The 21190-nt window shown below is 45.3% G+C and overlaps 1 protein-coding gene across 50 annotated transcripts in view; it reads right to left on the bottom strand.

Annotated features, from left to right (window-relative positions):
* Positions 1–1526: 1526 nt before the first annotated feature.
* The window catches only part of ARHGEF7 (Rho guanine nucleotide exchange factor 7), a 181933-nt gene continuing 162269 nt past the window's right edge, over positions 1527–21190 (bottom strand). For 20 of the 50 annotated variants that reach the window (XR_012426586.1, XR_012426588.1, XR_012426589.1 and 17 more), the window contains 5 exons: positions 20855–20948; positions 18677–18766; positions 6672–6771; positions 5944–5998; positions 1527–4276 (listed from right to left, as the gene is read on the bottom strand). Coding sequence is in view for 38 of the 50 variants with exons in the window: in XM_074021433.1 (XP_073877534.1) it covers positions 4154–4276; positions 5944–5998; positions 6672–6771; positions 18677–18766; positions 20855–20948 (462 nt within the window). In the remaining 12 variants the exon portion in view is untranslated. Of the gene's footprint in view, positions 4277–5943; positions 5999–6671; positions 6772–11951; positions 15039–18676; positions 18767–20854; positions 20949–21190 lie in introns of those variants that run through there. The other 30 variants (XR_012426587.1, XR_012426590.1, XM_065533487.2 and 27 more) reach the window with 4 other exon arrangements.

The following is a 21190-nucleotide window of genomic DNA, read 5'->3' as shown; positions in this document are numbered from 1 at the left end:
TGAGCTGAGATCCAGCCACTGCACTCCAGCCTGGGCGACAGAGCCAGACTCCATCTCAAAAAAAAAAAAAACAAAAAAAAAAAACAAAAAAAGCCACACAGACGTTCCCAGAAGTTAATCATTTAGCTGCATGTGCAGTCGCACAGCTGTACGCAGAAGGATATTCAGTAGAGCGTTTCTGCAAGAGTCACTGCTCCCTCCCAAATATCCACTGATAGGTGACAAACTGCAGTGCATTCGATCAGGGGAAAATTTATGCAGTGGTCAAAAACCATGAATGGTTCGAACCACATACACCCATATGGAAAGATACCTAAGACAAGGCTCAAAGAGGCAAGTTAGGAAAGAATATACTTAGTGCAACCTCACTTGCGGGGAAAAAAGTTAAACACAGACACCGCACACTGGCATTGGGTCAGAAGAATGAACAGAAGAACCTGGACACAGAACAGGAGCTACTTCTGGGGAACAGGGTCAGGGCACTGGGAGGTGGAATACAAGCTTTTTACTTTATATCCTGGCATACTGTTTCTATTTTCCCTATAAACAGGTATTGTTTTCACAATTAAAATCTCTGGCACATGCTAGTTTTTAATTAGGAAAATAATACCGCTTATGGGAAAAATTAAATGCAAGAAAATAAAATTAAATGCAAGAAAAAAATTAAATGCAAGAAAATAAAGTATACATGGCCCAGTATACCTTTAAATTTTTAAAGTGTACAGTTAAAAAACAGTATACATGGCTCAGGTGCACGCTAGTTTTTAATTACTGGTGAGGTACCAAGTACAAATGCCTACCTACTCCACCAATCAGATGAACACTTCACATTAGGTGTCTTATGCATCACACGTTCTTGTCACAATGCAAACCAACAGAAATGGATTTTTGAACGCCTCCTTGTTTTAGCCTGAAATGATTATAGTCCTTGAGAGTGTAGATCCTGACTTCCTTTGGGCTCCTACAGTAAGCCAGTTGGCTGGGCACTGCGTGCGGCTGCCTGACCTCTGGCTGGCTGAAATGACATGCAGTGGAGCTGTGGACACACCTGAGCCAGGTATACGGACCACGGACAGGGGACCCCACTCGGTCCTCCCAGCCACCTTTCCGGAAGACACCCTCGTTTGCACCACCGCCACACGAGGACACACACGAGCGATTTCCTTTTGTCTTATGACAGCTCCTAAAAGGGACCCCACAGATACCTTCAAGGAAGTTTGGCTTCATAAAACGCTGTCCTGAGCGCCCTCCAGCATGCAGGCCATTCTTCCAGGCATGGGCGAGGACCTGGGGGCTGTGCCTACCAGCGTGACCCGTTACTTTAGTTTTTGCTCCTAAGACTTCCAGTGTTCTTTCCTTGTCTTTTAAAAAAAATCTTCAAATTTTCTCAAACTCTAGACTTCAAAGGAAATATGTTATCTTCCAGTATCGAAGACAGAATTTTCAAATCTAAATCAGCCCAAAGAAACTGTAAAGCTAACAAGCACACAGAAAATACATCAAAGAAGATGAAGCGACACATTCTGTGACATAAGAAAAATAATCAGTTTAATAATTACAGCAGTGTAGCATCAACATTGTAGTAGTCAACACTAGGACATTGTCTGTGACATTTAAATTAGGAGTTTCTCCACACTTGTCAACGGGCGCCCTGGGGGCCCCAGAGAAGTGAAGAAATGATTGGCATTAAGGAGTCCACACAACCAGAGCAGGCATTCAAGGTCCCAGGCGCCCAGCGCATGTGGACAAGCACAGACGCTGCCGAATGTGAAGGGACGAGCTTCGGATGCTACATTCCAACATTGCTGAAAACTGAAAGTGCTTCACATCTACAGGATAAGAAATGGCTTAATCTCCTCATCCATACAAGGTGAGAGCAAAGGAGTAACCCTCGGGCAGATCGTGGCCCCTTTAAATGTTTATATCAAGTTCCCACCCCCTTGGGAGGTCACACGGTGAAACAGATACAGTTATATACAACAGGGCGGGTTTTTAAAGACTTGCTCTCAGACACGTTTTTCCTGCTCCCTAAAAAGCCGAGGAAGATACTGGATCCACAGAAAGAAAAGGCAATGCAGTCACATGAGGCCCTCACGGCCGCACCGTCTAGGGGAAGGGCTGTTAAAAACACAAGTATTCTTGTGAAATACTTCGATCTGAGCATTAAGGCAGGTCTGCAGGAGATCCGTCCTGGGGACTCGGACAGCAACGCTACCGGCTCCGAGAGGACGGCGAACGTCGCCTCCCGGCAGAGGGCGGAGAGATCAGAGGAGAGTTGTTCCTGAGTTAAAACCTGCTACAACAGCAAACTCCAGTACGCTCAAGGTGAATGGTTTCCCACTGCAATGTCTTACGCATCACCAAAAAATAACGTGTAAAACTCAAGCTTACCAAGAGAGAAAGTGTTGATTTTTGCTTGTGCCTGCACGAGTGAGTGATCTGCTAAGTTGAGGAAGCTGGCAATTCTAGTGAGGAGTCCAGGTGAGGCCAGGTTCTGCGAGCATGGGTCAGGTCCATGCTGAGCCCAGGCAGACCCCGTGACCGGAGTCAGGGAAGGAAGCAGGAAGGGGCTTGCTGGGCACCAGAGACTGTAATTAGCAAGGGCGAGGAAGAACCGTAAACAGTAACAGAACACTCTCCCAGGGTGCCCAGCTCAAAGGCATCAGTATACAAAGGATTCAGGTGCAGTTAAAGGGCAATTTGGCCAATAGACGGAAAAGCAGAAAGTCAAATCTGATGCAAAATGAGCTGTTCTGAGACCAGTAATCCATGGCGTTGCAATTTTGGTGTTTAAAGATAGAACACTTGTTCTACGGAAAAGTGTATCTCACTTTAAAACCAACCTCTTCACGGGAAGGGAAACCAAAAGCAAAGTCCCTGCGGTCACCCTTATTTATTGCTGAAGCAGAACGAAAACCTGCCCCACGGGCTGGGCTTCCCGCCCAGGACTGCACAGGCTTTCCAGAGCCAGCCTGGGCCCAGCAAGCCGCGGCGAGGACAGGCTTCGTCCGTCTCCTCTGCACTGGAACACAGTGGGGGACACGCTCCCTGCTTACGCCTACGTTGCTTAGTGGAACCTAGGGTGTATATTGCTTTATGCTTGCTGAAGGAGGGGATTTCACTTTCGGTGAGCACTGAAGCCTGCTGGCTGCAGCCAGTGGTGGAGCAGACCTCAGGATGAGGCTGGCCTGACGGCAAAGCTCCACCCATCAGTATCAGTCTGGAGCATGGCCTCCATCTGTTCTCGTCAGCTGCAGTGACCTACAATAAATAATACATTCTATTTACAGGTTCTAGTAAGAGCTCTCTTTAAGGGAAGACAAAACAGTGTTACTTTGTTGTTACTGAACTAGCCTGCACAGAAACGTCTGTGTAATCTCCCAAAACACAGCAAATCCATCTGAGAATCACAGGACTCACACAGCGGACAAGAGCAAACACCTCTAGGTGGATGCAGCGGTGCCGTATGGGCCTTCCTTGAGGTCAGGACTGAGTCTGTCAACCAGCAAGCTGCCCTCGGAACCCCGCAGGTCTGGGACTGGAACGCTGCTTTAAGAGAAGACTTCCGAATGGGACTGACGTGTATCTCTGCAGGTATAAATAAGGTTATTCAGAAATACCGACACGGGGGGTGCTGTCACAGCGCGGTGGAGGCCCTGGTGCTGCGGAACGAACCAGGCATCCACCGGGTTCTGCTTCCGGTGGGTGCAGGCATGGGACTTCTTACTCACGTAGCTGGAAAGGACATTCTAGCATGGGGATTAGCCCGGACAGAACCACCACGGGTATGCATTCAAAATGGGATATTTACAAGAAACATGTATATATAATATTTATATATTCAATTCAAAGTCTGGAAAAACAAGACTTTTAGTCAGTCACTGAACTTATTGCAGAATGAGGTAACTGAGATGTTCACAGAGTGGGACTGATGCAGCTCAGGTCCTCAGAGTCAATCCCTCCTGTCTGGATTCATCAGTCATGGTTTGATCGTCTCCATTCGCAGAATAAGCTCCAGCTTTTCTATGTACAGAGAGTGAGGTGGTGCCCCACCCAGCCCTGCCCTGTGGTCCTGAGTGCACCCCGACGTGGGTCAGGGGTGCCCAGCTTCACCTCAGAACTAGTCATCGACAGAAAGAACTAAGGACGTCCCTTATAGATTGGTCTCGTCCCAGGCAGGATCGTTCATGTTCTTCAGGACTTTCCTCACCAGCTTCTCTAGGTCTTTGCGGGCTCTCTGTTCTTCCTCTAGAGATTTCTTCATCTTTTTGTTATCCTGTAAATTAAGCAGACCACAGTACGTTCACTATCTTTGGCATTGCGTAGGGCTTCCTTTCCCCATATGGGTATCCTTGAGGAGCTAAGGCCTCAACTCATGAAATCCCACGTGAGCTGCCTATGGGCTGTGAGGTCATGGGGGTCCGCAAAGTTCAACCACCTGGACAGGGTGGCAGCAGCGCTCCTGACTATGCTGCCGCTCCCGGGATGGAAACGGTCCTAATGGCTCTTATTAAGGCCATGAATGAATCTCTATAGAACATACCGTAAGAAAATGGCTGGAAACTGCAGACGGGACGGCTCCTCTCCAGCCTTTTCGTCCACTCATAACCACCTTCCAGAGTTACAGAAAGGACTGGAAGTAACAGCCACTGACGGGTGCGGGAGCAAGTGGGGGAGCACCTGCTCTGTGCAACTGAACCCAGGCATGTCTCGGACGTAGGAGGCAGGCACAAAGGGACGCCTGCTGCCACTTGGGGCAAAGTGTGAACACGGAAGCCCGCCAGCCAAGCAAAGCAGTACCTGGAAGCCCTGTGGACACTGCTTAGAATGCAGAGCACGCGTCCAGTTCCACACAGCAACCTGCTCTCGGCTCTCTATCCCAGACCACAACTCTTCTCAGGCCGCTCCTCGGCCAAAAGAGCACCCCAACCTTCCCTTGCCTAGCTGGGCAGGGCATCAAAGCCACTCCTACTCACATTCCGTGCAACGGACACCCCAGCCTTCCCTCGCCTAGCTGGGCAGGGGACCAAAGCCACTCATACTCACATTCTGTGCAACAAACACCCCAGCCTTCCCTCACCTAGCTGGGCAGGGCACCAAAGCCACTCATACTCACATTCTATGCCACAAACACCCCAACCTTCCCTCACCTAGCTGGGCAGGGCACCAAAGCCACTCATACTCACATTCTATGCAACAAACACCCCAACCTTCCCTCACCTAGCTGGGCAGAGCACCAAAGCCACTCATACTCACATTCTGTGCACTGCCCAGAACACCCTTGGTTAGTCACCATGTCTGGCTCGCTAAACTGGCTTCGGGAGCCAAGGACCATGCAGTGGCAGAGGCTAATCTCAGGGCCCCTTGCAGGATTTGTCACCAGACAGAACTTTCGATATTTTAAATTATTTTTCCAACAGAATTTGCGATGGTTTATGACATCAAAATCAGTATTGTTCAAAAAAAAAAAAAAGAATTTAAACAAGTCACTTTATAGACAACCAACTGTTTTATCTGCTGGACTTCTCAAAGACATGACCTCCTTTTAGTTTTTGCTTACGCACAATAAGCTTTTTATTTTTATGAGACGGAGTCTCACTCTGTTGCTCAGGCTGTAGTGCAGTGGCACTATCTCAGCTCACTGCAACCTCCGCCTCCTGGGTTCAAGCGATTCTCCTGCCTTAGCCTTCCAAGTAGCTGGGGTTACACGCACCTGCTGCCATGCCCGGCTAATTTTCGTATTTTCAGTAGAGATGGGCTTTTGCCACATTGGTGAGGTTGGTCTTGAACTCCTGACCTCAGGTGATCTGCCCACCATGGCCTCCTAAAGTGCTGGGATTACAGGTGTGAGCCACCACACCTGGCCAGCTTATTTTTAATATTGTTTTCTTTTCTCCCATTTGAAAAAAAAAAAAAAAGATTGAAAGATGGATTATGACATACCTGTCTTAATTCTTGAACTTCATCCTTTAATGCATATACGGTATCCACAAGACTCCTGAAACAGGAAACAGAGCACACACATGAACAGGGTGAGGCATGGAGAAGACACATGGAAACTTACCAGGAGACACTACGATGCTGAGTGGAGGACACGGGGCTGCTCTGCAGTACCCGTGTACTGTCTACATTCACAACTAAAAACTGTCAACCTCTGTGCACGGCAGGTTCAAGCCCAGTCAAGAGCAGCTTCAGTCTATGAAGACATTTTAAAAGTGAAGCTTCTGGCTGGGCACGGTGGCTCACACCTGTAATCCCAGCACTTTGGGAGGCCGAGGTGGGCAGATCACCTGAGGTCAGGAGTTGGAGGCCGAGGTGGGCAGATCACCTGAGGTCAGGAGTTGGAGACCAGCCTGGCCAACAGGGTGAAACCTCGTCTCGACTTAAAATACAAAAATTAGGCATGGTGGCGCAGGCCTGTAATCCCAGCTACTTGGGAGGCTGAGGCAGGAGAATCGCTTGAACCTGGGAGGCAGAGGTTGCAGTGAGCTGAGATCGCACCATTGCACTCCAGCCTGGGTGACAAGAGTGACACTCCGTCTCAAAAAAAAAAAAAAAAAAAAAAAGTGAAGCTTCCGAAGCCACACCCCCGCCCTCAGGGAGCTGTCTGAACTCCACTACCCCACTGCAGAGCTCAAATGCCTGCTTTAGAAAACTGGAAAACATCTTACTTTTCTTCTATCACTGTCTGACCATTACTTTTAGTTTCTTCCACTATAATTTTCTCTTCTTCTGGAAGCAAAACTTGTGGAGCAGATTCTTTGCGTGAACCTAGGAGCATGAAAAAATAACCAATCAACCTCGGGCGAACACCATGGCAGAATGAAGAAAAATGACTATACAACATCACTTAAATATTAAGTTCTATCAACTATGCATTTAAAAATGTTCATCCAGGCTAAAGGAGGGCATGTTTTACCAGGTTTCTTCACCCCTGTCTACTGAGCCCAGGCCCCTTCGTGACCAAAGCCGTAGAGAGGAAAGGAAACTGTAGCCTTTTTAAAATCTGAATTATGGATTGTTTAAACCTTAGCATTTTCAACAGGGAGGAGGTTACAGGTTGTGACCGTACTGCTCTGGCTATTCATTCCATTTTGAGCCACTGTTGCAAGAGTTTCAGCAAAGACATACGAGACCAATCAGAACATACACAGTGAGTGTTTATAAATCCAAGATCTGGCAATACAAACATTTTACTCTACAGCAACATTTAATAATCAAGATATTACAGCATCATAGCACATGGTTTAGAAAAAATAACATTTGGTCTTTTATGAAAACTTTATATTTCCTAAAATATAAAATAAACATTTTTCTAAATGAAAGCAAACTGCTCACAATGTCAGAGGAACATTTATGTCATTTAACCAACACCTGCACAAGAGTTTATATGGGACAGGCCCTCAATAAATGTTGCAAAATACGTACTTTAGAAATCAGGAAATCAAAATACTCATTTTAAAAGGTGAGGAAAAGAATCAAATTGTATTTAATGATGCAGGGAGAAAATCTTTTCTTCAAGAAAATATTTTCTTGAAGGTCATACAGTATAACGTGTATCATTTATATTTTTGAAAATTATACCAGATGCAAATCAGAAGGCTATACTCTATCACAGAACACAAACGCCTGTAAGCGGTACTGCGATAAACATTTCTCCGTGAAGAAGGGACACGCGTGTTTGAGACATGCTAACTATGGACACGGTGCTTGCGCTTGCTGGGTCTTTCTTCTGGCTCGCCTTTTGTGTGTTCCTAAAAGCGTGTCAGTGCTACGCAGCGTCACTGTCACAGGAAAGCTCGATACATACGAATGTTTTATGAAGATGGGATTTTAAATAATGGCTTCACCTGCATTTTACCACACGCTTAGGCTCCTCTGAGCGAACAAGATTAAGGATGATGCCAAAGCTTAAGATGGCTCCTAAGACGTTCCTGACACGCGAGGGCACCGCTGCTATCTCCACAGCAGCATGCAACAGGAACCAGGACTGGAGGCCACTGGCCAGGTGCTGCCCCTCGTGCGTGTGTAAAACCTGCTCCACCCCCTCAGAATGGCACCCCTGGGAAACTGGAAATTCAGGGACTGAACAAAATCAAGACACTGCTCCTTCATCCCCTCAGGCATAAGATTAAGTCCTGGGGAAAGCAACCAAGTGCCACTCTGTCACCTGGCACGAGCTTCAGGCGACACTCGCCACACCGATACTGGGAACTGAGGATAACTGCAGGATCTTAGGATCAAATGCAGCACTTAAAATGCAGTCACAAGCCATGGCTGGCACGCCTGTGTCTGTGTTAAAGTGGGCGACCATCCCTCCCCCTCAATGCTGTTGTGCCTCCACTGTGCTACCAGCTGGCAGCAGCAAACCTGACCCTGTCAGGGAGGGAAGGAGCAGGGGCCCAGCTCTTCACAGGCGTCCCCTGGGTCACAGTCCACCCACCTGCACACACAGTGACCTATGTCTCGGGAATAACTTTTCAGACAGAAGATTCAGACAGGACTGCAAGATATGATTTCAGAAAGACGTTTTTAAAAACATTAGGCTGGTAGTATCAGCCCTAGGAATCTCCACAGGTCCAGGAGACAAGGGCGGAGACGGCCCTTTGGGCTGCGAGGACTCCTGCCACTCCAGGTGCCTGTGCTCCAAGAGGCCACAGGAGAGGACCCTGAGGGTGGTGGGCCCTTCCTGGCTAACAGGTAATGCTGCTGAGAAGACACGTGGGCCACACAGGAAGATACTGCTTAGGAAGGAAACTGATGTGTGAGGGACATTACAGCAGAGCGTGCGGTGCTAGCCAGGGGGAGAAGCTGCCAGTGTTTCTCATACAAACACAAAGGGTACCCTTGTTCCTACCAGAAAACGTTAATTCATGTGCTATTTGCCCAAAAGATATAGAAAAAGAATTTCATAGAAAATAAAAGAGAGAAAATAAAGAAAATCCAGAATACTCATAAAGATTCCGATATTTATACCACATGTGAAGAAATCCAATGGCTCCACTTACTCTTCCCTGCAAAGAGAAGTCCACTGATAAGATCCCACATTTCAGTCAACTGATGTTCCCGCCCGTTATCCAGCTGTCCTGCTCTGAGCCCAGACAGTGGATGACGGTTTCAGAGTCAGATTCACAAAAGTATTACTTGTGTGTCTCACGTTGTTTGCAACACATTTCTTCAAATGGATTTGCTAATGAGACACACAGGAAAAAGTCATGTAACTGCGGATCAGGCAGATTAAATTCTGGATTTCAATTATTTTTGTCTCTTCTAGCTTCCTAGACAACCTGTTTACATCATCTCTTTCCAGCATTAACATTTTCGAATGACATAAAATAGGATCACAAACAATGTCAACTTTGTAAAGAAATGGGTCAGACACAGGGTCGACTTTACAGGAGTTGTGAGGCCATGAGCCACGTGTCCACTGCCTCCAGCCAGAGCTGGGACGCCCCTAGTGGTGAGTCTTTTAAGTTCACCTGCGCACATCACTTAAGCACTGAGTCTCAATTTCATTACTTACAAAGCACAACAAATCTGCTTCTCTAGAGCTGTTCTGAGGATTTAAATATTGTATTTTGTAAATATCTTTTAACAGATGAACCCATAAAGGTAAAAGTCTTTCCATTATGTAGCATAATTTGAGGAACTAAGCCTGTAAGAACTGGTACAATTACTGTATATGCATGGCACAGGTCTTATTTCTACAGCTACACTTAAAGCATGTGAGAAGGATTTAGCGATACACAAATGTAAGCTGGAAAACGTATCACAGACAGGATGTACTGCTTGATTCCTGAAATGCACTAATGTGAAAAATGCCATTTATGGATCTGATGGCAAACTAGGCAGCTTGTAAATGAGGATTATTAACACGCCTAGAAATCATGCAATTCTAATAATCTGCCTAGTTTTCAATATACAGTTTTTCTAAAATGATTGAAAAATTTTTACTGCCTTTCAAAAAACAACAAAGGAATGTTCTCTGGCCAGGTTTATGTAAGTTGACTATTTCTTTAAAGAACAATGTTTTAGAAAGCAGATATAATAAGTTATCTCAGAAATTATTGAAGTGTTTTTAGCGGCATCGTAGCACATTTTTTCCCTGAGTTACCTAGGTTGGAAAAACAATTTAACAGCAGAATTATCAGATAATGTTCTCTCACTTTATTTAAAATCCGTAACAGAGGCTCAGACATAGATGAACACATTCATGATGGTTCTAGCACAGTCAAGATCTGTGTTTCCCAAACTTTTTTGTTTCTGGGAAATGAGAGGGGTTCCACAACACATCATTTCGGGAAACGTTGTGGGCTATACTTCTTGGAGATTCACAGTGCACCCTTAGCACAATACAGGCTTTGATGAAGTCTGCCATAAAAACACTCGCTTAACTTTAATTCAGCATTTCTGAAATGCATTTGAGTGAACTTTTTTTCTTTTAAACATCATTATTAACATCTTGTGGTTTTGTGGCTAACATTTTGAGAAGTGCTAGATCAGCTTATAATCTGTCTGTTTCTATAACCACATACACAGAACAGCTGGTTGGTTATTTCCATATGGAGGTAGGAATAAGACAAACATGAATACAATGAAATAATTTATACTTAACACCAATCCAGCACTTCTCAAACTCGAGGACCCAAGAATGTGCCTGTAGATGCTCGGTGTCTGCCCGCCCCGGGCTGAAAAATTCTGCAGCAACCATTCCACTCTTAGGGGCTGCTGTGCGCCACATGACTGGAGACCCCAGAAGGCACTGGGACCCCACAGCAACACTCACTAAGAGGTGTGATCCAGGGAAGCCTGGTCCACGTGTGTGTTAACATGAGCACAAAACTTAACATTTTAGGGATGTCTGAGAACACTGACCCTCCCCCACCCCAAACAGTCACACATCTGCAGACAACTATGGAGCTTCGTTTAAGAAACACAGATCTAATCCAGTATTTCCATTTCATAGACGAGACGACTTGCCACAGCAGCAACACAGTGGTGATCAACCAACCCCTGGGGCCCCGAGTGCCGGCTCGCGACTGCCATGCTTGGCTGTTAGACACCATTCTGGGGGCTTATCTGACGACACACAACTAACTGCTTCAGGAGTAATGCAGCGCAACTGTTCAGTCCAGACACCGGCGTGGTGTGCATGCATGCGTGTGCAGGCCTGCCTGTATCAAACGCCTAGAAACAGGGTAAGTTCATCAGAAAAGAACATCTGTCTATCTGACCAGTGATCTAGGACATGGGCAGGATAATTCCTCTTCTTAAATTCATTACCTTTTCTAAAATCTGCATCTCTAATCAACTGAAAATCGAGTAACATCCACCGTGGAGCACACTACAACTACACTTAAAGAAAAACGACTTAGTAAGATCTCTCCAAAAGTCATCCAGGCCATTTTGTTATTTATGGCTCTCAGGGTCTAATTTCCTTTTCTCAGGAAAACTCCCACCTTGTGCTGACAGAGTGTTCTGCGCTTACTGTCTGCACCTCGTCCTAACACTATACCTGCCACCAGGTGCTTCGTTTCCTTTCCCTTTATTTTGCTTCATTACTCTCTTCTTAGCTGGACAAGCACTTTATAAAACAAAAATTTAAAACTGGCCTTAGTCTAAATAAAACAATTTTGAAGTTGTGCTTTTTCCCATTTATGCACACAAACAAAAAATAATGCTTCTTTCTGAAGACAAACCGGCCAGTGACTGAAAGCTTAAGAAACGGGAAAGAGATGAAATAAGACACGTACAAGGTGTGACTTTGTCTCGTCCAGAACACAGCTGACTTAAGAGAGTGCAAGCTTTTCTATCAGGGCAGAGAGAAGGGTTCTATCTATCACCTGCCTGCCTTTGGAAGATGTTCCGTTCAGGTAGAAGAGCCAAATCACATTAAACTGCAAACTATGCTATTCCCCTCCCCCATGTAACAAATATTAAAAGCCACGGGCTAGCAAATGCAAAATTTATTTCAACTGTACATAACAGGTTTTTTTTTTTTTTTTATAAAACAAACACTTCATTGCCATATGCAACCACAAACAATAATATGCATACTGTACAATACAATGCAACATTCAGATATACATCCAATTTAGTTTTTCAAATGGTAGTCACTTACTAAAAATGGCTTTTCCCATTCACAGATAAAGAGCACAATTATAGAGATTATTTTCAAGATCTTATACCACTATATACACTTTACTGTGTTTTGGCAATTTTATGCAAAACACAATTAATATAGATTATATACTTGTGGCAAGTGTTACTTCAAAGGGAACACCATTTAGGCCATTTGCAAAGGCCTGGTGATGGCTTAAACCTACCTTCTAGTTCAGACTCTTCATTCCTTCATTAGAATACTAACTGTACACATAAATATTACAGAATTGTATAAACAGAAGATACTATTATCAGCATGACTGAAGTCCCACAAAAGTAGAAACACTGGCCCTCTGGATGCCATATCACCACTGCCACATGAGAACTGTCTTTTCGGGCTTGTGGCACTAATACTTCTTAACCAGGTCACAAAAGCTAATGGTGTTAGACATTCAAAACAAATGCAAAGAAAAGGTCAGGTTATTCTTCTGCAGTGATCTTAGCATCAAGAAAAAGCATCATCAAAATGCCTTTAACTGGTACAAAATGGAATGATGGTAAATGTGAAAACTTTAGTGTAGAGAATATCAATAAAAATGTCCCAGTAAGATAACCAAATGATACTTGATATTAAAGGAAAATCCGAGTGCAGCAACTGTGTTTGAGTGTTGTGGTCTACAAAGCCTGTGACACAGGCAATCCATGCCTACGAGAAGGCAAAGGCAGCTAAGCCAATGCACTAATGAGTAGTCTTGAGGCAAACAAAAAGGTGCTCCCAGACTCAGAGGACTGCCATATGTAATACAAAACCAAAATTGCTCTAAATCCACTTACAGTAAGTATAGAAACTTTGTACTTATCTTATTTCTCCAAAAATTCCATTTACTATTTGGCTGAACATATATAAACCCTATCTCTGCCGGAGATTAACACTGGGCTTTGACTAATTTTAGAAGACTGCTCCTCAACATTCTTATGTTTACTAATTGGTATGAAAATACAAACTCTTCCGATGGCATGAGCACTTCAGTAGCTACTTGGGAACAGACAAATATTTGGAATTAACAGCTGCCCTGATGACTCCTGTGCCATTAGCTCGTTCCATGCTGAATGAAGCCACCCAACTTTCTAAACAGCGTGCTACTGCCAGGAGCTCCCTGGCAGCTCTGGGCTTGAGCAGCAGGACCCGGCTCCCAGGACAAGACTGATGCTGCCTCAGAGAGTTCACTCTGCACAAACAAGATCAGAACACTGAATACGTGGGTTTGGCGAAGGAGTGGGTGGAGGGGGAGGAAAGAAATCACGGCCACCTGGAATTACAGCCACCCTGAAGAAGGAAAAAATGTTATTCTCAATTTCTTATGGCATCTTGTTTTCTGAAGCTGGTTTCAATGAATACTTAAAACACAACCGTAAGGTTCCATTTTAACACCAAATAGAGCGTGCATGGGAGAGAACAGAGTTTGGCCCCTCAAGCAATGACTAGATGTGGATTTGATGCCACAACTGAATGCAACAGGTCACATTCAGTTCTTTTTGAAGCAGAAATTGGTCTGAGTGAGGCCAGTGAAAACTCCTTACAACAAATCCCAGGAAAATGGGGGAGATTTTTTTTTTTTTAAATAAGTGAGCTACATGGCAACCTAGTAATTCTTCAGTGAACTTCGATATCCCATTACAATGAAGCATTGCAGTTTTACACTATGGGGTTGCTGTAAACGGAGTTTCACTGCAGCTGGTTGCTGAAAACAATGATGTGTCCATGGCTCTTCCAGACAACGTTAAATATGGATGTTGGGGTGGGGAGCCGGGGGGACTGAAGCCACAGCACTTGACTTTTTAAGTATTCCAAATGCCTCTCCAGATACAGTCTAGTAGTCTACACTTGCAGAGGCTGAATGCTTCAGATTTTGGGCTTTAAACTTTTAGTGTAGAGTTTTTACTATAGAGTGGTGTAGGCTTGCTAAGTGCCATATAACAGAAATCACTGCAATTCAGGGAAGTTTGGGGTGACGATGAGAGTGAACATCTGAGCCATGACAGTAAGCTCTGCCTTCGGAAAGGAGAGCTCCCACTTCATGGCCACAACGCAGCACACGGAAGAGCACAGAGCCGTGAGGTGGAGACAAGCTCTGAACACGTGACGCCCGCCCGTCTGTGCACCTGCCAAGGCCCAGAGCCCACATGCTGTTCGGCACAATTACCAGAACACAGCTGTTGGAACTGGGCTCACAGCACCCTTGCTGCATGTATTCTTCTCATCTCTCCACAACTACTTCATCAGTGTTCACAGTACTTAAAAAATTTAGGTCCTTACAGATAAGGCCAGAGTCTCCTCCATGGTTCTGGCACTTAGATCGCAAACCTGTGTGATTTCAGTATAAAATAGAAAAGTGTTCATACAGCTGTACCCAGAAATCAATCAAACAGTTGCTACACTGAGAATAAAAAAAACATTTGGAGCTATAAAACAACAACTACCCCTTACGAAGAGCACCCTCGGGTGTAGGCTCACGGGAACACACCACCTCCCTCCAATAGTCATTCGAATGTATACTCGCATCGGCAGTTAAGCCTCCACAAAGTACAATGGGAAATATCAGGAACACTCTCAAAAGTTGTTAAAATATCACATAAAAGAGACAAGGAACAGCAAGAAAACATCTAAGAAAAGCAGGCTGCGATACAACAAGCATTTGTTAAGAAAAGCTCAGAAGTGCATTAGTTCTGGTGAGAGATATATGAGCAACAGCTCTTACGAGATGTAGAACCCATTCTGTAACTATGGGCTGTCCATATACTGTCATAGTCAGAGTCTTCCGAGAGGTCTGAAGGCTCCAAACGAGAAAGGCTACTGCGACGACCCAAGGAGTCTAGGCTTGGTTGGTCATCATCAGCCAAGACGTGATTATGCATCAGGTCAGTGCCTTGCCATGCTAAGACGGGCGGGCGGAGGGACAGGCGCGACAGGCAGGGGGTGAGGAGGAGAACGACAGGAAGAGCCACAACCAAAACATGGAACAAAAGCAAAAGGTGATGGGAAGAGAAGGAAAAGAGAAAATATTGTTAAAAATTGGCAACAATGCATGTTTCTCCTTACATATGGCTGGGTTTCAATAACAAACTTAGCAAAACCCTTAGAATACAACTAGATCGATTATTATCTAATTAAGCCATTAATATACAATGTTTCCAAACCGCTCTTTTAAAAAAAGATATTGCTCTAAAGCCCTCATTTAAGAAATCTTTTTACAAATTACACTCATGTCCAAAAGATGACTCTATAGACATGAGGCAATTAACCAATTCTATTCCACATTCAATTAACAAATAGTCTCATTTAGGACATCATTTGGGAAAGGTACCATTTATATGGCTAATTAAAAATTGTTTCCTATCAGTAAACAGGTGTATCAAATGCAAAATAATTTCAAAGGATTTCTGACGGGCTTCTTCAGTTGTCGCTTTGCCAAGACCATAAATCTGAGAGTGGGTCTGGACTTACCTGATCAATCAACAATCACTCTGAGAACTCAGAGGGCAGAAAAGGACTGGCCAGGGCCCACAGCCCCAGAACCCACCCCCTGGCTCCCAGGGCACGCCAGAGCTTAGCCCGCAGGCAGGGTGCAGTGGGAAGCTGGGTCGGCTGGCAATGCCGGCCACCCCGATGCAGACCCTCTGCTGTCAGGAAGAGAGACGTGAACTGGCAATACCCCAGTGTTAAAAGGAAAATGACAGAGGAAGTGGCAGAACATGGCAGGAGAGAAATAATCATGAGTGGCTGGCAACTATGAGCACTGCCCACGGCCAGGCACCTGGGCTGAGAGGCAGGCCGGGCTGCCAGGGTCTCCCTCCATGCAAAGGCGGGGGTGCCCCTTGCTGAGTGAAGGCAAACCACAGTAGCCCCGGCTCCTCCCTGCTCCTGCTTCTATCAAACTGCCCTCTGTTCCCAGACTGCAAGAACTACGTCATAACCGGCTGTGAGGGCCATTACTTCCTGGAGTTAGAAATCAGTATCAAGGAAGTTTGGTTTACAAAATCTTCTTGGCATCCAGATGTGTGTATTGAACAGAGCTGCATTTTAGGTAAAATATATTATCCTTCTAAAACCTGTTTTACTAAGCATTTAATGTAAAAAGAGCTGCTTTCATTATGATCCCATTTCCAAGCATCTTAAGTATACCAACTTCCCAGCACAAATGAGCAATTTCTCCCATTACTCCCTAGTTTTGAGTGTTCGGTTTAAGGGTATATATGACTATCAGCTCCCTGAAGCCCAGAGTGGTTTGCCCATAATATGAATTAAAAACAAAAATCAATGTATCATTCAATGCTTTTCTTGCACAGGAGAAATGGAAATACAGAATACAAGCAATGTGACAAGAAAAGAAAAGGAATTGTGGGCCACTCCCCTTAGGCAGTCAGGGGCTGTGAAGCCACAGCATATCACAGGACCCTGGTCATGAAGAAATGAGGTGGGCACTATGTCAGCCCTCATCCACAGGGGATTGGTTCCAGGACTCCCCTCAGACACCAAAGTCCTCAGACCCTCCAGTCCCTGATAGAAGATGGCATGGTGCTTCCATTTCACCTACACACAACCTCCCGTATACTTTGTTTGGGGAAGAGCTCTATACTTTGAGTCATTTCTAAATTATTTATAGTACCTAATACAATGTAAATAGCATATAAATAGCTGTTATAAGTATAATTATTTTTTTATTTGTATTTTTTTTTTACTGTTATATTGTTACTTTTTACTGTTTCTTTTTTCTGGGTACTTTTGATCTGCAGTCGGTTGGATTCACAAATGCAGAACTCAGACACAGGCGGGCGGCCAACTGAACCTGCTCTGCTCATCTGAGACTACTGGGCTAAAATTTTATTTCAAGTAACTGAAATTGAGATGACAACAAAAATCTCAAATTCAAAATCCAAAAATTTATGGCATTTTATAGCCTATTACTTAAAACATGATCAGTATCAAATTATAAAAATGTAATACCTTTCATCATAACAATTTGTACTCAGACATTATTGTGTCATCATACATGTATTTATTCCACCTTTTGACAGGTTACCCACGCCTTTCTGTTTCTCTATTTCTCTCCTATTCTGAGAAGCAGTCACTACGAATGAGTATTTTTCACTAAAGTATGGACAAAAAAAACCAACAGTGCTGACCCTTGGCAAAAAGTCTTAATGTCATAGACGGGACATGGTACCATAGCAGTAAAATACTGAAAATGGTTAAAAAAAGAAGCTTCTGGATAATCGAGATTCCACAAAGGGTTTACCCTGCTCATCCTATCTTCACAGCTGCAGCAGTCTTTCATAAAAGCTAAAGCAGCTGAGAAGTCCTCTTCCCTCTTTTTCCTTTTCTCAGCGTTAAACAATACATGACACTAACTGGAACCACCACGCTGCAGGCGACTAACAAAACAAACAAGTGAGAAAAGTGACAGTCAAGCTGGAAAGGGCAGCAAGTCCTAAAATGGAGGAGAAATCAGTTTCTGTGCTGAGAAAATACAGAATCATCCAGTTCTCGAAAAGGCCTGAGACCTTGCACCATGTGCTCACGTCAGCTGTTCTGGGCACGCAGACGCCAGCAGGGTAAATGACAGGCACGCTGCCTCAGCCACCACCCTGCTGCGCTTCACTTGCAACACCACAGGAAAAATGTAAATTAAAAAAAGGCACCTTAGGGCCGAGCCTTGTGTCTCACACCTGTAATTCCAGCACTCTGGGAGGCCGAGGCGAGGTCAGGAGTTGGAGACTAGTACGGCCAAAATGATGAAACCCCATCTCTACTAAAAACACAAAAACATTAGCTGGGCGTGGTGGTGCGCACCTGTAATCCAGGAACTCGGGAGGCTGAGATAGGAGAACGGCTTGACCCTGGGAGGCGGAGGCTGCAGTGAGCTGAGAACGCACTACTGCACTCCAGCCTGGGTGACAGAGTGAGACTCTGTCTCCAAAAAGAAAAAAAAAGCCACCTTAATACAAAAAAAGTTTTTCATTTAAGACACCATACATCAGACACAGGTAAATCCTGTGGTTCATGAAATCTACTGAATAATTAGCTGTAAATTTCCAAAAAAATTTTTAAAGCAATTATTTTTTAGAAAGGCTAAAAGAAACCTTGCTCAAAGTTTACATTTTGGATATTTCTAAGAAACTAAAAAATAATAAAATAAAAATGAAAAATTCCAGTACCACACCAATAGCTTAAATAGCTGAAATAACTGAACTAATCTTCCACTGTCTTTTAAACACATCTTCTCTTAGCAAAAGCATTATGAATTCTGGCAATAGCTTATATTTAAATATTTCCTAGTACAATTTTATCTAGAAAATCACACAGCAATTGTGCCCACAGCTCAGACCCAACTCCATGAATTTAGGGACCTGAAGCTCAGCTGCTGTCCTGCCTGCCACCCCTGACTGAAACACCGCCCCTGGGAGGTCAGGCGGATGGGCTGTGCAAGGGGTCACAACAGGTTCCTTCAGACTGTAATTTGAAACTAAACAGAATAAACCATCACAATTTCCAGGCCATTATTGTTAAACTTACTTGAATTGAGTGTTTGCCTTGTTTTGGCGCTGGTGCAGTAAGCTTCGATGACTTTCAGAATCTGAGCATCTTCTTCCAAAGCAGCTGTGCCTGTCAAGAGACGCACAACAGTTCACAATCGAACTGAAAGGCCTCTAGTGCAACTGGCAAGATGAATGCAGGCATCAACTCGACCAAAATGACAAGTAAGATAATCTGCCATTTTCTTGTTAGATGACTGTTTTCCACAAAATTTACGAAAGTTATACTCAAAAAGGTTTTCAGTTTTTTAAAAATATTTGCAACACATTTGGAAATGATTATCCTACCAACCCGTAAGAAAATTAGTATCCCCACTCTCAAATTGGAAAAAGGGCAGGAGATAGGAATATGCAAGTCACAAAACAAAAAGAGTTCTAAGAAAAAATGTCTAATCTCACTGAAACAAGAAATGAAAATTAAAACATTTTCGTGTTTCCACATGCCAGCCAGACAAAAACAGAAGGCCGACAACCCTCAGTGTCGATGTGGGCATTGTGCCTGTCTGTTCCCCACATGGCAGCCCGTGGTCCTGTGAAAGCCGAGGCCTCATCATCTTCTCTACGGAACCGGACTCTGCCTGCCTGCTGCTCAGGGCACTGTGTTACCTACCGCTCTGCAGGGGAGCTCTGGCCCACAAAGCACACTGTCCCTTGTGCACAGCCTGGGGTTCCGGCCCAGGGACTCTGCGACCAGGCCTGGAGAGCTCCTCCCCAGACACCTGCATGGCCTGCTTCCTCGGCCCCAGGAGGCTGCTCAAACGGCGCCCTGGCACCGAATCTCCCACCTTTCCTCCCTACTGGGTCTCTGCGGCACTCCACGGCCCATAAATTGTTCACTTGTTTTGTCTGTCTGTATCCTTCTACTAAAACAGGCTCTATGAGAACAGGGATCTCTTTCGGTCACACTGCATCCTTCACGCCCAGCCCATGAAGGTGCTGATAAAGCACGTGCCCAAGAATGATGATCTCAGCTGCAGCCGGCCCCACGCCCAGCTCAGTGCTGCCCCTGGATCTGCTGAAGGAAGGGGCCCACAGAACAGTTCGCTCACAGAGAAGCCCCAGCACAGCCAGTAAGCAACAGAGCAGGCGTCCAGCACCAGCTCCGCTTCAATAGCTAGACCCCAGGACCTCACCATCTCATCAGGGGCCCTGGTGGTCAGGGGCCTGGACCACCTGGGGAGGAAGACAGTCAGGATGGTGACTTATATTGCCATGGACATCAGGTGACAAGGACAAGAATATAATGAACACTCCAGCACGGTGACCTCACAGGGCTGACTGATAAGGTGGGGGTGAGGGGAGGCCAGCGGTGGTGCGGCACAGTGAGTGTGTAGGACGGCTGCTGGGCCTCCTCCTGAGGCTGGAGGAAGTGAGCAGTGAAGGCACAGGACCAACATAGGCTGAGCTCAGACATCGGGTGGGGCAGGGCAGAGCCCCGCAGGACAGATCCTGCAACTTCCCCAGAGCTGGCTCACTCTCCCTGGGTTGCACCCATCAGTCCACAGCAATCTGTTCACAGGTACCCCTTCCCAGCAGTCACCCCCAGGAAAATCACTTACTTCTGTCAAGAGCTCCACTTATTCAAAAGCTATCTACCGAGCACCTAACAGGTGCCAGGTACTTGCTGAGAGGCCACGTAGGAACCCAGAACTGAGTCGGACCCCTAGGCCTGAGGAGCAGATAGGACGGGTCCAAAGCGGAGAGAACAGCACGAGAACAGCACGGGCAGGTGCAACCCACATGAGAACACAGCAGGTCATGCTTCTAACAGATGGAGAGAGCACTTTGGGAGATGATGGCACTTCAGGAAGTGTGGGTGGAATATCTTTGGGTGGAATATCTTACAGGCAATGAGGGAGAACCAGAAAAGCAGGAGAGCCCTCCAGGTCTGGCCCCAGCTCCTGGATGAGGAAGGGCTAGGAGGCAGTGGTGCTGGAATTGGCATGGAGACTTCATCACTGACACAAGGGCACTTCTCCTGCTTGCTTGGGTAAACGTTATGTTTACTACCACTTATTCCTACCACTGCCTCAAGGGGCAAACCCTACTTTTGTTTGGAGTCTTCAGAAAGCCACCAAGCCTCCCTCCATCCCATGAATGCCATGGCCTGCGTGACCAGGAGGCCACATCCTCCTCCACATGGACCGCAGCTACTCACTTTTCCGGGACGCGAACTCCTCATCGGAAGGCTTCCGTTCAGGTTTGCGCTTGGGCAGCAGCTTTTTCATGGTCTTGGGACTCTTACTAAGATCCTAGGGAAAGAGAAAAGAAAATGTTAACATACTCTAAAGCCAATCATTTTCACTGGCGTATCAGAAAGGCTGCTGTAAAGGTATAAAACCCCAAATTATTATAGCCACTGATAAGAGCTGCTCGCTTTTTCCTATTTTGATTTTTCTTTACCAGCTTCTGAACGTTAATTTTAAAATCAATAGGGCATTCTCAGTATTAGTCATTGGCTAATATTTTTTCTTCACTCTGATAAAACCCCTCA

The sequence above is a fragment of the Macaca fascicularis genome, chromosome 17 (genome assembly GCF_037993035.2).
Source record: "Macaca fascicularis isolate 582-1 chromosome 17, T2T-MFA8v1.1".
In the NCBI taxonomy this organism is placed as follows: domain Eukaryota; kingdom Metazoa; phylum Chordata; class Mammalia; order Primates; family Cercopithecidae; genus Macaca; species Macaca fascicularis.
This window is presented reverse-complemented; position numbering and strand designations above follow the sequence as displayed.